At 43.1% G+C, this 15,364-nt stretch overlaps 1 protein-coding gene across 2 annotated transcripts in view; it reads left to right on the forward strand.

The window, feature by feature from the left end:
- Fmnl2 (formin like 2) overlaps positions 1–15,364 on the forward strand; it is a 267,830-nt gene that overhangs the window by 142,165 nt on the left and 110,301 nt on the right. For both annotated transcript variants that reach the window (XM_032903289.1, XM_032903288.1), the window contains exon 2: positions 12,463–12,546. In XM_032903289.1, the coding sequence (XP_032759180.1) occupies positions 12,463–12,546 (84 nt within the window). The remainder of the gene's footprint in view (positions 1–12,462; positions 12,547–15,364) is intronic.

The raw sequence follows: 15,364 nt of genomic DNA on the forward strand, positions 1-15,364 counted from the left end.
GCAGCTTTACTTTAGAATACTTTTAGGAAACAATGATCCAGAGTGTGGTGGAGAACAGGATTTTTTTTTTTTTTTTTTAAATCAGGATGGTGTTGCAACCTTTTCAGGTCACAAGATCTTTAATATCTAAATAATTTTCCTCTTAGTTCCCTTTTCTTGCAGTTCCCTCTAGGCTAAAAGCACAACCTAACTTTCAGAAGCTCTAAATGCTTATGTGCCAACAGTAAGTATGTATTTAAGGAAGCTCGTTTGTTTTGTTTTGACATGTCCTAATAACTCAGTGGCCATTTGAAAAACATAAAAAAAGACACACATGGACTATGAGAAAAACACCTTTCATTCTTTAAAACAGTGGCTCTCAGCCTGTCGGTCTCCATCCCTTTGGTGGTCAAACAGCCTTTTCACAGAGGATGCATATCAGATATTTACCACGCAATTCATAACGGTAGCAGAATTACAATTACGAAATAGCAACAAAAGTAGTTTTATGGTTGAGGGTCACCACAACATGAGGAACTGTGTTAAAAGGCCGTAGCCTTAGGAAAGTTAAGCACTGCTTTAGACTTGTGACTGTCCAGGAGATGTGTACGTGCTAGGTACCACAGCTTCAGCTTTCAATTCAGATTGTACCGATGCCCCCGGCCCCTACGAGTCTCACCGTCTCCTGTTACTGTCCTTCTATTCACAGCAGTTGCTGAATGCCCCAAAGGCAAGACCCTGGCCTTGATCCGACCCACTACTACCCACCCACTCCAGCACACATGGTAGTGCTTAGCACGTTACAGGCTAGGAGTTACCATGGAATCAGACAGACTTTCCTTACCAATTCTTTCTTCAAAACCTTCAAATCCATTCCAGAGTTGGTATCACCTTAGTGCGGTAGGGTCCTTAGCACTCGGTTTTGGACTCATGATGCCACAATTTCTGTTACATCAGAGAAGCTGCTCAGGGTACTGGGTTAAAGACTCAGGCTCAGTTCTCCCCTCCTCCCTCCTTTAGTTTGGTTGTGCTGTATTCTGTGTTCTATTAATCAATAGATCAAGCCTAGTAAATGATGTGTTGACTCCTTGAAACACTCGTTTAGTTTTTAATCGTCAAAGGATTCCTTTACAATAAGTAGCACCCTTATTATGCAGATGTGAGAGAACTGAAGTTAAAAAGGTTATTTACCAGTCAACATATGGTTGGTAGTTATCCTAGGATATATTACAAATATGGTGTGTCCATACCATGCCATGCTGTGTACACACACACACACACACACGCACGCACACCATTGCCTGTTCTGTTTGACTTTATGGTCTGCACAGAATCTTCATTTTCTGCCATAGCTCTCCTGAAGTCTCTACACCTGGACCCATATATGGCTGCCAGGAGAAGTACTTTCCAGTGTTTTCACGGTGACCCTGACAGGGGATTCGTTTGTTTTGTTTGTGTTTCTGGTTATCATTTCTAGACGACACCATCGAAGCTCAGAAATCTATTGCTTTTTATAACGAATCACAGGTAACTGGGGTTTGAATTACGATGTAAAGGATTCCAACTGTCACACTTGTCATTCTACTTCCTGGCTATCGTTATAACCAGAAAGCATCCTGACATCGTAGGGTTCTTCAGTCATTAAAGCAAGATGAAGATGTGACAGCAGGCTTTGGGTGGATAAACTTCAATAAGTCCTATTTACTTAGAAACCATGCATGGTATGTGTGGCACCTCACTGTCAAATAATGCCCCTATTGCCCAACCAGGAGAAGTAACAGAGGACATATTGTGCCTACCATGTATAAATATATGCATAGAGGAGAGAGAGGGTGAATGGGCTGCTTGTCAGTGGCTGGCTGCCTCAGGAAGGGCATAATGACAGCAGCAGGCCAGCAGACCCTGAGTTCAGAACAGGGTAGGAGGGTCTGTTTTTAAAGGGTTGCTCAGAAGGGGAGTCGGAGTTTGAAAATCCCTCGATTTTGTTGCTGGTGGTTAGTGCCTAATGTCAAATGTGGTTCATTTGCACCAGGAGTTGAATTTCTCCTATAGAGGACCAAACCTGGGTCATGGGCACACTTGAATAATCCTTGGGATTCATCGTTTGGTGGCTGAGTGTTGAGGGAGTCCTTGGAATTAGTAGATGGGTGTATGAGCTGGGCATGGCTTTTCTTTTGAGTGAGAAGAGTCAGGGTGTTACAGAATGTAAAGATTTCATGGCCACTGTGGTATCCTGGCAGACCTTCACAGCTCTCTTGGGGAAGCCTAACACTGCTTTGTAGGAAACTGAAGAGTATTTGCCTCTAGAACACGTTGAGTGGCTGGACTGAGTTAAGCTACTGGAGTTGTGTGCCCTGCCCCTCAGTGCTGTGCTTTACCCAGGTGAGATACAGGGAACCCATATAGCGAGGACTGACACCCCCACCGCACCCCCACACTATATGCACACACTCTTTTCCTGTCCCATGTACATGTTTTTGTTTTTTTTTTTTTTTCTTTTTTCCCAAATACAGCCAAGTCTACCACTTAAAGTTGAGTGGCACCTCTCCTGGACCTACTGTGTTATGAGATCCTGTAGGCTCTCTTTTCACCAGTCTCCCTGAACACTGCCATTACTGCTCAGGTTTTTTTTTTTTTTGTCCCCCCCCTTTGTCTAGAACCAAGGTATTACCTCTTTTACCTTAGACAAACTGGTAGGTTTTCTCGAAGCTGCCTTCAAGGCCTTCTAAAAAGGACTTGGCAAAGTGGTCCAAAGTTACCTTATCTTTGTCAGTGTTGGGGTCCCGGTCAGATGAGGCAGAAGAGAAAATCCATTTATCCAGGTGGCACTGTCCTGAAGTGATCTCCCCACTGTCAGGCCTAGAATTCACTTTGTAGACCAGTTTGGCTTGCAGAGATCCACCTGCCTCTGTCTTCGGAGTGTGGACACATTCTTCTGTTTTTATGGCATTTTATAGAGTTACGCTTGTACAGGGTGCCCCCTGGTGAAGACCTCTCAAACACAGTGTATAGGTAACTGAAAGTCTCTCCTGCACCCAACCGGAGGTGGGGCACAGAGGGATTGAGTAAGGGGTTTTTAAAGGCAAACCCCACATTCTGGCATTTTGCTCTGCAGGGGCAGGAGGAAGTTTGTACAAAGAAACTGTTTAACAGAGGCCAAGATAAGTTAGCCGGGGCACCTTGACCTAGGGTTCCTAGAATAGAGTTGGGTAATTTTCCATGGAGCTTCCCATCAAGGAGATCAAATGTGGTCTAAAATAAATGGCCTCATCAAGAATCCAAGATGGTGGCCCTTGTCCTGTCACAGTACTTCATAAACGATAAATAAACAAATAAGTGAGTAAGCAAATTAATTAATTAGTTAATTAATTAAGACACTCCTTGGACATCGTGTGAGTGTATTTTTTTAAATTTATTTTGTGTATATGAATGCACACTAGAAGAGGGAATCAGATTCCATTACAGAATCTGATGTAATTTATGGCCAATAATATTCTTTTGCATGTATATGCCGTGTTTTGTTTTCCAGTCATCTGCTTTTGGATCTTTGGGGTTTTTTTATCCTTTGTTTATTGTGAATATTACAGTTATCAATATTAGTGTTGTTTTAGTTATATATTTTCACAAATATTAGTTATCTGCTTAAATGGTGTCTCTCTTTCTGTGTGTGTGTGTGTGTGTGTGTGTGTGTGTGTAGGTAGGGTGGAATTGTGGGGTCATTTATTAATTTTGTATATACCTTTTGTGTTTTTGAGACAGATATGCAGATACTGCTGTATTCCAGGCTGGCCTCAAACTCATGATTAGTCTGCTTCAGCTTCCTAAGTGCTGGAGTCATGGATATGTGCCCCAATTCTTGGTCGTGGATACTTTTTGAAGAACGTGCACATTGTTTTTCCTATTGGGTATGCCGTTTTGCATTCTCAACAGTAGTGTAAGAGTAAGTGTCCCGTTTATCCACATCCTCCCGAGGGCCTCTAAGGAAAGTTCTCACGTTCATAGGTGCTTGTGAGTATGTTGAGTATTCTGAGTATGTTGAGTATGGTTATTCGAGTATTCCATGAGATCCTCTCCATTTTAAGATCCTTCTTAAAAATTAAAAAAAAAAAAAATTGACCATGTGAATCTGTGCATGGGCCAGCACATGCAAGTTGTATCTCCTGGAGCTGCAGTTGGAGGTGTTCTTGATCCTCCTGATGTTGAGTGCTGGGAACTGAACTTGAGTCCAGTTGAAGAGCAATATGAGCGCTTCACTGCAGTCAGATCCTAATAGACAAATCCTCTCTGGTTCTTAGGATCAGGGTGAGGAAGTCCTGGGAGGACCAGTGTTCCAGCCTCAGTTGGTTGGGGCTTTAATTATTTGCCATGATTGTGCAATGCTTATTTTAAAGACAAAGGCATAATTGTTCTTTTGCGTCATAAGCCATGCCCTTTGTCGACTGTAGTTTCAAACAGCCTTTTCCCTTTGATTATCTTTGTAATGAGATGTAAGAATATGAGGAAGACTCTGACTATGTAAAGGCATGGAGACTAAGCATCCTAAGCTTCCAAGACGGGAAGGAGGAGTGTTGAGGGCAGGGTGGGGCTCAGGATTTTAGGGGAAGAAACAGGTGAAAATACACTGCCATAAATTATCAGGTGAGAGAGAGGAGACCCCATTGATTGTGGTGGAGGGTGTCTCATTTGTTTTATAGTTAGTTTGAACTTATGCTATTCAGCTATCAAGATATTTTTACAACATAATTTTGTGGCATAGGAAGTTGATATTATGTAAAAAAAAAAAGCCATTCTCTGGGTTTTGATTCAGGTGTTTGTGTTTTCAGACTTTTTGGGTAGCTGAGGCTGGCCTCAAACTCCTGATCTTCCTATTTCTCCTTCCTAAATTTGGTCTGTGTCCACCAGCACAGTGCCTGTGAACGTCGAGCCTCCTGTTGTCCAGAGGCTGCCCATGAAGGCATTTCGTGCATCACTTGTGTGGCCGTGTGTGAATGAATGTGTACGTGCAGACAGTTCTGGCGCAGCAGTGTGAAGACCTGAGGTGAAGGGTTGTGTGAACTCTAGAGCGTGCCAAGACGTCGGGCATCATGAGCCTGACTGACAGCAGCCTATACTTCAGTTGGGCTTATAGCCAGAAGGGGTTTGTGTGGTTATGGCATTTGTTGGGTATTGACTCACCTGAGCTGGTAGAACAAGGAACAAGGAGCCAGTGTGCAGGGAATGTACCCTCAGTGATTGCCTTGCCAGCAGAACTCATCTGTGGAGACCAGCTCTCCCATTCGGTCTCACTCACAATTCCCAGTGCACTTTTCTCAGCATAGCTGGCCTATGCACAGTAGGTTCTGCATGAAAGCTCATCTCTCCAGCAGCTGGTGCCAAGCATTTACATGGTCCTGATGAATGTTTCTGTTCACCTGAAAAGGACAGCGGGGCTTGAACTAGGGGGCACAAGCTTGTTTTTCCAGTTCTGTACATTTTTGTTTTATTTGAGACAGGACCTCTCTCTATAGTTCAGGTTGGTCTAGACCTCACTAAGTGGCTTAGATTAACCATTACTCATAGTGATCTCCTGCCTCATCTTTCCAAAGGGATGGATTACGGATATAAAAGCTTCAAGCCCAACTTGGGTCCAGACTTGTGAATGGGTACACATTTCATTCAATGCTCACAGAAAGCAAGCTTTCAAAGAAAACAGATTGCATCTAAGATTGGAATGGGAGGTCAGAAGTGTGACTTGTTCCCTACAAAGGACAAGTTTCCGGTCAGGTTTTATTTTTATAGATGGAACCAGATTAGGGAGAGACTTATTTACACTCCCAGTGGACTTCTCTGGCTCCCTGGAATGACATCAATCCCCTCAATGATTAAATAAAGCAACAGTGATAATGAGAGGCCGACTGGCTATAGTGATTCACTCAGGGGAACCATTTGGCTGGCTGCCTGCCTGAGTCATGCAGGAGGTAACAAGCGAGCTTACCAGTGTCCTCTAGGTTAGGGAGATGTTACAATTAAGGATGTCAGGTAGTCACAAATGTAGGTCATGGAAGTGGATGGCTTTTCAGGTGAAAAGAAGAGGGAGCCACGTGGGGAGCTGGCAGCCAACCCCCTGCTGCCCTCATCCCTTGCTGTCCTCCTGTGCTGGAGAACGGATGCCTTACTGCCTGATCTCCCAGTCATCGTGCAGGGGAGAATAACTTGGTGGAAGAATAAGAGGAGGTGGAGCAGCTTTTCCTCTTTTCCTTTTCCTGCAGATTCACTTCCCCAGCCGCCACTTGTCTCTGCTCTGATGTAACTTGTGCATTTCGGGTCTGGCGTTCACACTAACTAACCTTAAGCTACCTCTGTATTCCACCCCGGTCTATTCTCTGTGTTGTGGCTCTTACCTCCTCCCATACCTTTGCACCTGGCTAAAGTAACAACACTGTGAATACTCCTGGTGTAGCCCCCATGTGCTCTGCTGCTCTTTTGGGTGCATTATCTCCTGGTTTGCTTTCTCTGCAACACTGTGTCATTGCCACCTCATTACCACCATCGCCCTCGTGGCCATACTGTGAACATCTCCATGGATGGGGAAACTGAGGCTTAGTTTCAATAATTTACCCCAGGTCACACTATCAAGGGTGGAGGAGTCATGGTTACATCTGCAGACAGAGCCTACTTATAGTTTATACATTATATATTATTATATAGTTATTATAGGTCAGTAATAACCCTTGTGGCACTGGATACCATTCATTGCTGCTCTCCCTACAGACCATGCCCCATCCCTAGAAAGAAGTTGTCTTTTCTCTGAAGTTGTGCTATTTTGAGGTGCTGTCCTGCATTAGTGTACACCCCTCTCCCCCCCTCCCCTCCCGCCAGGTTCCCTTTGGCTGACTTGCCAGCTATCAGTGACTTCACTGTCTGTGTCCAACCCAGTCTCTCTTCTGGTTCTTCTGGTTTATATTCTCCCAGAAGCAACATGACTTACAAAGCCCAGGGCTTCTCTATCTTGTAAGTAGTCATTATGGAACATTTCCCATTAGAGAATCCTCTGCTTAATAACCGTGGGCTTCCTTTGTGAGATGGTAAGGTCACCACTGTCTTAGCTAATAGTAAGCATAGTTTGCTGCTACTCACCTTCAACACTATCTTGTAGGTGTCTCACTTTGAACCCTGAGGATATGAGATAAAAGAAGGATATTTTACAGGTTTCCATTTTTACCAAGTACCCAGGGCAAGAGTGGGATCAGAAAATCCTGTACTGTCCAGTGTACTGTCTAGCATGAGTTGATTTGTTTCTGAATGAACTGGGTACCTCCATTCCACTCCGTGTTACATGCAATATTAATCTGCAACTATAACTTCAAACGTATAGCTATGATAGATGCTTTGTAGCCATTATTAATGTCTTTATAAAATATTCAGAAATGTGAATATGCCATTGCTCTCAAAACTTTTGTTTCGAAGTGGTTTCATTAAGGAAAGCACTTGATGCTATAATGGAGGCTGTCAGTATAGCTGCTCCTTGAGTAGATTAATTACGGCAGTTGATAGCAGTGTGAAGGTACTGGCGACCAGACAGGAGTTCATGAGGACTACATGCAGTGAAAGTATCCCTAACATTCATTTTACTTGCTGGAAAATACTAGAATTGTAGACTATTTCCAATGAATTCTCATCTGAAAAGTAGTAAGTAAAACACCCCATTAGCGTGGATACTTAGAGTTCAAAACAAACTCTAGATCAGTGAACTGGTCACTGATACTTTGGACTGAGAGAATGACTGCATCTTCTCATTTACTTATTCCACAACCTCCTTAAAGTGTAGTGGCTGCCATTCTGTGCATTGGGCAGTAACAGAAAAAAGTGTCAAATGTCATGGATGTATTGCTGTCAGAGTTCAAGCAGGGTGCCTTCTCGTAGCACAGTGGTTCTAATGATGAACAGTGTCCAAGCTGATTAGCCAGAGTGGAAGGAAAGGATGTTCCTTGCAGAAAGAACACTCTTAATGATGAATTTATTGTAGCGAGCAACTCATTCAGTATAGAACGGGTAATTAACATTCACTGTGCTTTTAACACAGGGCATCTTCAAGTGGACTGTTGGCAGGCATTTGCATGTAGTGCCTCTATGTTTAAATTGATAGAGCCCAATGATTTCTGCAGGGGCTGATGGGTAAGAGAAGGAGAGCAGAGCTCTGTGACTCAAGTGTCAGTACATCTGGGTGAGGCCGCGCTATCATTGCTGGGAAACCTAGAAATTGATGTGCACATCTGGACAAATCAAAGAGTGGTTCACTTACTTGTGTATTAAAGGAATATGGGGATAGACTCTATTTTTCTGAGTTACCTGCACCAATATTTAGGGCAGATCTTAGAGTCCTCTCCTGTACAGTAGAACAGGAAGAGTTCACTCTGAAGTAATTTTAGAGTAGTTTTTACCAGTTTCTATGGATGTCTGATTCTAAAGTAAGTCCCCCTGGGATTACTCAGCCATACTCTGCCTGAGCATCACAGAGGACTGACCGAGAGGCTGGTGTTTTTAGATGCTTGATGGATGATTAGCGAGTGTGGTTTTAATTTTTTAATTACTTAAATGTTTTTTGAGATTATAATTACACTGTGTCCCCATTGTTTTCACTCTGGTGTGGAGCTGCCACTCCTGACAAGAACTGTTCTTGAATTGAAAGTAGTATGATGAGACTCTTCTAATTCAGGGCAATGCAGACCTGGTCTCCGACCTCCAAACTCACGACATTGGCTTTGACTGTTCTCTTGGTTTCCCCATAAGTTCTCCGATCTAGACAGGGATGTTAAGGACATTTTATTTTATTTTATTTATTTATTTATTTATTTATTTATTTATTTATTTATTTATTTATTTATTTATTTATTTAATGAGTACACTGTGTCTTCAGACACACCAGAAGAGGGCATCAGATCTCATTACAGATGGTTGTGAGCCACCATGTGGTTGCTGGGATTTGAACTCAGGACCTTTGGAAGAGCAGTCAATGCTCTTAACCACTGAGCCATCTCTCCAGCCCAGGAGATTTGATTCTTTATCACTTCCTCCACACAGACATGCCTTCTATGTGTGCTCTTCCCTTCCATGGACTGGCATCTACCCCAAGCAGAAGTTACGGCATTGCATCTTGATATCCTCCCAGTCCTTAAGTTTGTCCAGTCAGGCTTCATTGAACTTGTCTCCCATAACCTCATTCCCTTTGCGCGTGTGTGTGGTGTTTATGTGTATATTTATTTTCGAGTGGGTGTGAGTGCACGTCACGCAGTGCCTGTGGATGTTGAGGTTGACATTGGGTGTCCTTTTTATTGATTTCCATCTTAAATACAGAGACAGAATCTCTTTAGACTTGGAGCTTGGTGTTTGGCTAATCTGGCTAGCCAGCTTACTCCCTCTCTCTCCTTTCTGTATTCTGGGTTAACAAAGGGCTACCCCACGGATGTGATTTTGACCTGGGTTCTGGAGATCTGAGTGGCTTCATATTTGTATACAGCAAGTATTTACCGGCTGAGCTCTGCTCCTCAGCTCCCTCAGTACACGTTTGCTCCCTCACTGATAACCATAACTCATGAGTGCTGCTGCCCCAGCCTCTCCCCTCCCTGCCCCTCCGCTTCTGCTTGCTACTCCTCATCATACTGTATGCGGTACGTGCAGCGACTTGAGAAAACTACTCGCTTATATCATTTTCTTGTTTTAAAGTGTTTGAGGGGCTGGGGAGGTGGCTCTGCAAGCAGCTAAGAGCACTGGCTGCTTCTCCAGAGGTCCAGGTTCCATTCCCAGTACCCACATGGAGACTCACAAACCTCTGTGACTCCAGTCTTAGGGCATCTGATGCTCTCTCTGGTTTCCATGGTGACTCCATGCATGCACACAGACGTGCTTGTAGGCATTTGTGGGCTCTGTGTTACACTTTACATTTAAGTACCTTGAGTCACAGTTCTGCTCACGTAACAGCTTTGACTCACCATCTTTTTTTTTTTTTTTCTTTTTTCTTTTTGAAGCTGGGGACCGAACCCAGGGCCTTGCTCTTCCTAGGCAAGCGCTCTACCACTGAGCTAAATCCCCAATCCCAACTCACCGTCTTTTTCCCCCTCATTCTTGGTCTCTTTCTGGCTACCCTGGCTACTCTGAGCGCTTTGACTGTGCCACATGTCCCTGTCTCGCAGCCAACTTTTCGTTTGCTCTGCTCAGCAGCTTTCTGTCCATCCTTCACTTTGACCTCTGCTCATGTTTAAATTTCCATTGTCGTTCCCTCTTCCCGGGTCTGTATCCTCACCCAATCCATGCTTCCTTCTGAGAACCTCTGCGGAGACTTGTCAGAGTTAGAAAAGCTTTTGTCTTTCCATCACGATACAAGACTTTCTAGGGCCACTGGCGTGTTGAATAGTGTTTGTACAGAGAGGATGCTTCAAAAGCATTCGTCATACAGAAGGCCGTTTAATCAAAATAAGAGTGTAGGGGGAGCATCGTAAACCTTTTTTAAGCCAACAAGGCCCTCCAATCACCGTTGCTAACTACTTGCACGAGTGCTTAGCAGAGAAAAGTAACTTGACATTTTATTTTTCTGAGAAGCGACCTTGGTGGCACTCTTCCATTGTACCGTGGGAACTTAATAGGGTTTGTTACCTGTGAGGCTGTGCAGCCTTAAGCAGGTTAACCAAGCTCACCCAGGCTTGTTTCTCCGTCTAACTGGGGGAATCATATCAACCTCACATGCTTGAAGATTGAGATTAGACACGCCTCATGCGTAACACTGCTTTGGACATTGTAGCTCAGGCATTTAAAAAATTCCTTCCTATCTCTGGAGATTAATGAGGACTGGAGGGGAAAACTCACTTAACTTATCTTGCAATCTTGTACTGCATGTAATCATACCCAGGGGTACTAATCTGAGGGCCATGAACTGGTTTAGGAGGAAAACATTGCACAAATAAGCAATGGAGAGCTGTTTATCTAACAGTAAATAACCCTGTGCCCCTCCCCCAAAGAAAGAACTACACGGAATTCCCAAGGTTGGCTGCTAGCTTTTTTTTTTTTTTTTTAAACTGAACAGAGTCACTTAGATACTTTTTCTTTCTAATTTAAGTAGCTGTTCAAAGGAGCTGGGTCACATGAAACTCTTTCCCCCATTTTGTGTATTTTGATATTTAAGAAGTTTTAGTAGTTCTACTTAAAACTCTGGGGTCTACATTTCTAAGTCCACTGTCAGCACAGAAGGGATTAAAACCTTAAAAGAGAATAACCCTTTAAAATTCTGAAGTCTGATGGCTTCTCTTCAAATAATTAGATGGTAGATATATTTAAGGACTATCAATATGCATGGTGGGCTGAGTTTTTAGGAGAAATGCTTGGGTTAAACCTCTCGAGTCATCACATGGGGATCCCCTGACATTAAGTCAGTTTGCCCACTCTTTAACAGCATGAAAACCCAACCAGGAGGCATAGTCTAGTTGCAAGCCCGAAAGCCAAAGCCTTCAGAGTATTGGGGGTCTTGACAGGTCTGCTGTCCCAAATATTGACCTACATAAGGACCTGCATTGTTTTAGTAGGGATGGCTTTAATATGTCAATGTTAGGATGGGGTGATCAAGAGATATAACACCTTAAGTGAGTGCTTAGTTCAAGTGTTTAGAACAAGGGGCCTTTAGAGAGGGCATAGACAAATCTGAATTCCTTCTGGGCTCTCCGACTTTGTCACCAAGTCCCACTGTTAAGGATCTTGGTAATGTGTATGATCAGTTATTTGCCTGTATTCAGGGAAGTCCACACTCAGCTCTGCAGGATGTGTGTCCTAGTTGCCACAGGGTTTGCGTCTAAATTATCTTGTTGCCTTGGTGTCTATTCTTTGCTGCCTGCTCAACCTTGTATGCAAGCAGTTAAGAGTTGAATTGATTGGCTGATGTAGCAAGCCAGAGGGAATGCCATGTCTTCTTCACAGAGGGCCCAGAAGACAGTTACCGTTATTTGTTTATCTGCCTTTAATTTTGTTCTCCCTCACTTTCATGTGGGATCTGTGGATGAACTCAAGTTGCTATGCTGATATAGAAGGCATCTCTTCCTGTCATCTATGCAAATTTGACAGTTTTTTTTCCGTGATTTTAGCCTTTGAGTCTTCTTTTGGTGTCTTTGTGTCTACACAGGAACCATAGTTTCTGAAAAGCCGCTTCTGACTGACCTCTTTATTGGTTAGAAAGGGAGGCTACCATGAAATGATTGGACAGGGCCGCTTCTGCTGAGATGCTTGTCTGATTGTTATAAAGCAGGCTGCTCCTTACTTTCATCTCCCACGTGTGGGTCTGAGTGTTTCCCTCATACATAAATGAGTCTCAGAGGGATGTGGGAATGACTTCTCCAGGTACCCTGACTGAATCATTTGCTAGGCACTGAAATGCTGTTATGAAAGGACCTTAGTGGGTCTTTTTTTCTCTACCTGTGACACACAGTGGCGGGTAACACCTCTTTTTACTTTCTATTTTCACAGAATGCTATGAACCTACCTCCTGACAAAGCCAGGCTACTGCGGCAGTATGACAATGAGAAAAAATGGGAGCTGATCTGTGATCAGGTAAGAAACAGCTGTTTTCTGTAGAGGAAGCAAGCAAAGACGAATAGTTTGTTGTTCCTGTGTGAGCTGAGCTTTTTTCTGGGAGATGCGTGGATTTTTCCGTCCTAGTTTTTGGTGTCTGGGCTTCTTATCAACAGAGGAAAGGTAGAAAATTACTATGCTAGTTTTTTTCATTATTTGAAATATTTCATGAGAAAGCAGGTTAAGTGGACAACTCAAAATGGAGCTATCCATTCTGTTTGCCTTCTGTAGCAAGTGGTAGGTCTTACGGTTTAATTGGCCTTCCTGGAAACTGGCATATCGTCATGGGAGAAGGTAAATTGTTTATAAAGAGACATGGGTAGCCAATAACATTGCTGCCTGCTTTAACTAGTTCCCAGCCATTTCTATTTTGTTTTTAACTCATGACGAATTCACACCCTTCTGAGGGGTATAAAGGAAGAAGTAAATGCTTTTTTTTTTCTTTCCTTTTATATTTAAATTTTACTCTGTGGTCTGTATCATAAGCATGGTTCTCTGGGTCCTCTACATAGGAAATCAAAAGTATGAGCTCTGTACTTCAAAAGAAAAGGTGTCTACCCCCCACCCCCTGGCCGTTTGTCATAATGCCTAGAAATACCTCTTCTCTTTTCCCTATTTTTTATGTGTGATCAGTACCCCCTTATCTGCCCCTTCTTCACACGCACACACACACACACACACACACACACACACACACACACACACACACACACACACACACTTCTATGTATTGATACATTTGCCAGTGACCATGTCTGTGAGTATCCTTTGTACAGGTGGGAATTTTTCTTTATAAATTAGAATATGGCTTGATGGCAGCGTCTTACTTAGCATGCACGAGGTCTAGGATTTAATTCCAGTACCCAAGGTGGGGAAGACATACAGAACACAGAGGCAAAGGTAGGCTGAGTTACTTACCTGCCTTCTTTCCTTCCTTCAAAACACACACACACACACACACACACACACACACACACACACACACACACACACACGTTTTTGAGGTTATATACATTTTATCATTTTCCCTTTCTTTTTTTTTTTTTGGTTCTTTTTTTCGGAGCTGGAGATCGAACCCAGGGCCTTGTGCTTCCTAGGCAAGCGCTCTACCACTGAGCTAAATCCCCAACCCCAATCATTTTCCCTTTCTCTTCTTTCACTCCAAAATTTCCAATCTATTTCCTTTTCAAACTCGTGGCTTCTTTTTTCACTAATGGTTGTTGCATGCATATTTGTGTCTTACTCACTGTTTTATTGCCATGAAGAAATAAGGCGGCTCTTATAAAAGAGAGCACTTAACTGGGAAATTGCTTACAGTTTCAGAGGTCTAGTTTATTAATACTATGACTGCTGCATGGTGCTGTAGACGTAGTTGAAAGCTACATTCTAATCTTTAGGCAGAGAAAGACACTGGACACACTTCCTTCAACAAGGCCACATCTCCTAATCCTTCTAATCCTATCAAAAAGTTCTACTCTGATGTGAGTGTATGAAGAGCCTATGAGGGCCACTCCTATTCAACTACCACATTCCACTCCCTGGTGTCTATAGGTTTGCAACCATATCATAATACAAAATGCATTTAGCCCATCTTTAAAAGTTTTCCTAGTCTTTCACAGTATCAACACTATTTGAAAATTCTAAGCTTCTTCTGAGACATCTGGCACTCTTTTAACTGTAAGTCCTTGTAAAAATCAGAACTCATTATCACATACTTTCAACATACAATGGCACAGGATATACATTACCATCTCAAAAGGGAGTAAAGTGAGCATAGTGAAAAAAATACTGGACCAAAAACCATCTGGGCAAACTCGAAGTTCTTCATCTCCATGTCTGACATCAAAGCACTCTTCAGATCTCTCACTCTTTTCAGCATTGTTGACTGTAATACACTTCCCTTTTTCTGTTCTATTTCACCTGGTCATCACTTCTTTGCAGATATCCCACATCTCCAGCATCTCCAACATTCTGGGGTCTCTAATATATTCCAGGTTTCACATTCACTGCTTCACATAATGGCCTCTCGGGGCCTCCGTACAGGGACATATATCTGCCCTCAGTATTTTTTCTTAGCTTGAGGTAGATTCCACAACTCCTTTATTGTATTCTTGACCCTAATGCCAGAACCTTGTGACCAAAACTGTCAAGTTCTGCTGATTGACTTGATCTGAAGCATTAAGTGCTTTCCTAATCCACACTCCCAAGTTAGCATTCTACCAACAAGCAGTGTGGTCAGGCCTTCCACAGCACTATTCCAGTCCCTGGTACCAACTTCCGTTTTAATCACTCTTCCGTAGCCGTCAACAGGCACTGACCATGGCAGCTGTCATAAAAGAAAGCGTTTCACTGGGGTCTGGCTTACAGTTTCGGAGGCTTAGTCCATTATCACCATCACATGTAACACTGTCGCAGGCATGTAAGGCATGGTTCTAGGGCAGTAGTTGAGAACTACAGGCTGGTCTGCAGGCTGAGAAAGAGTATGACTTCCTCCAACAAGGCTACACCTTCTAATCCCATCAAAGAGTTCTATTCTCTGATGACTAAACATTCAAATATATGAGTCTGTGTGGTCCATTTTTACTCAACCACTACAGATCATACACACACACACACACACACTTTGCAGATGTCCCACATCTCTGGCATCCTCAACATTCTGGGGTCGCCAGGTTTCACACTCATACAGCTTCACATAATGGCCTCTAGGGGCCTCCATGCAGGGACACCCCCAATATGTCTGCCCTCAGTATTTTTTCTTAGCTGTAGAGATAGATTCCATAACTCCTTTCTTGTA

The sequence above is a fragment of the Rattus rattus genome, chromosome 5 (genome assembly GCF_011064425.1).
Source record: "Rattus rattus isolate New Zealand chromosome 5, Rrattus_CSIRO_v1, whole genome shotgun sequence".
Classification (NCBI taxonomy): Eukaryota; Metazoa; Chordata; class Mammalia; order Rodentia; family Muridae; genus Rattus; species Rattus rattus.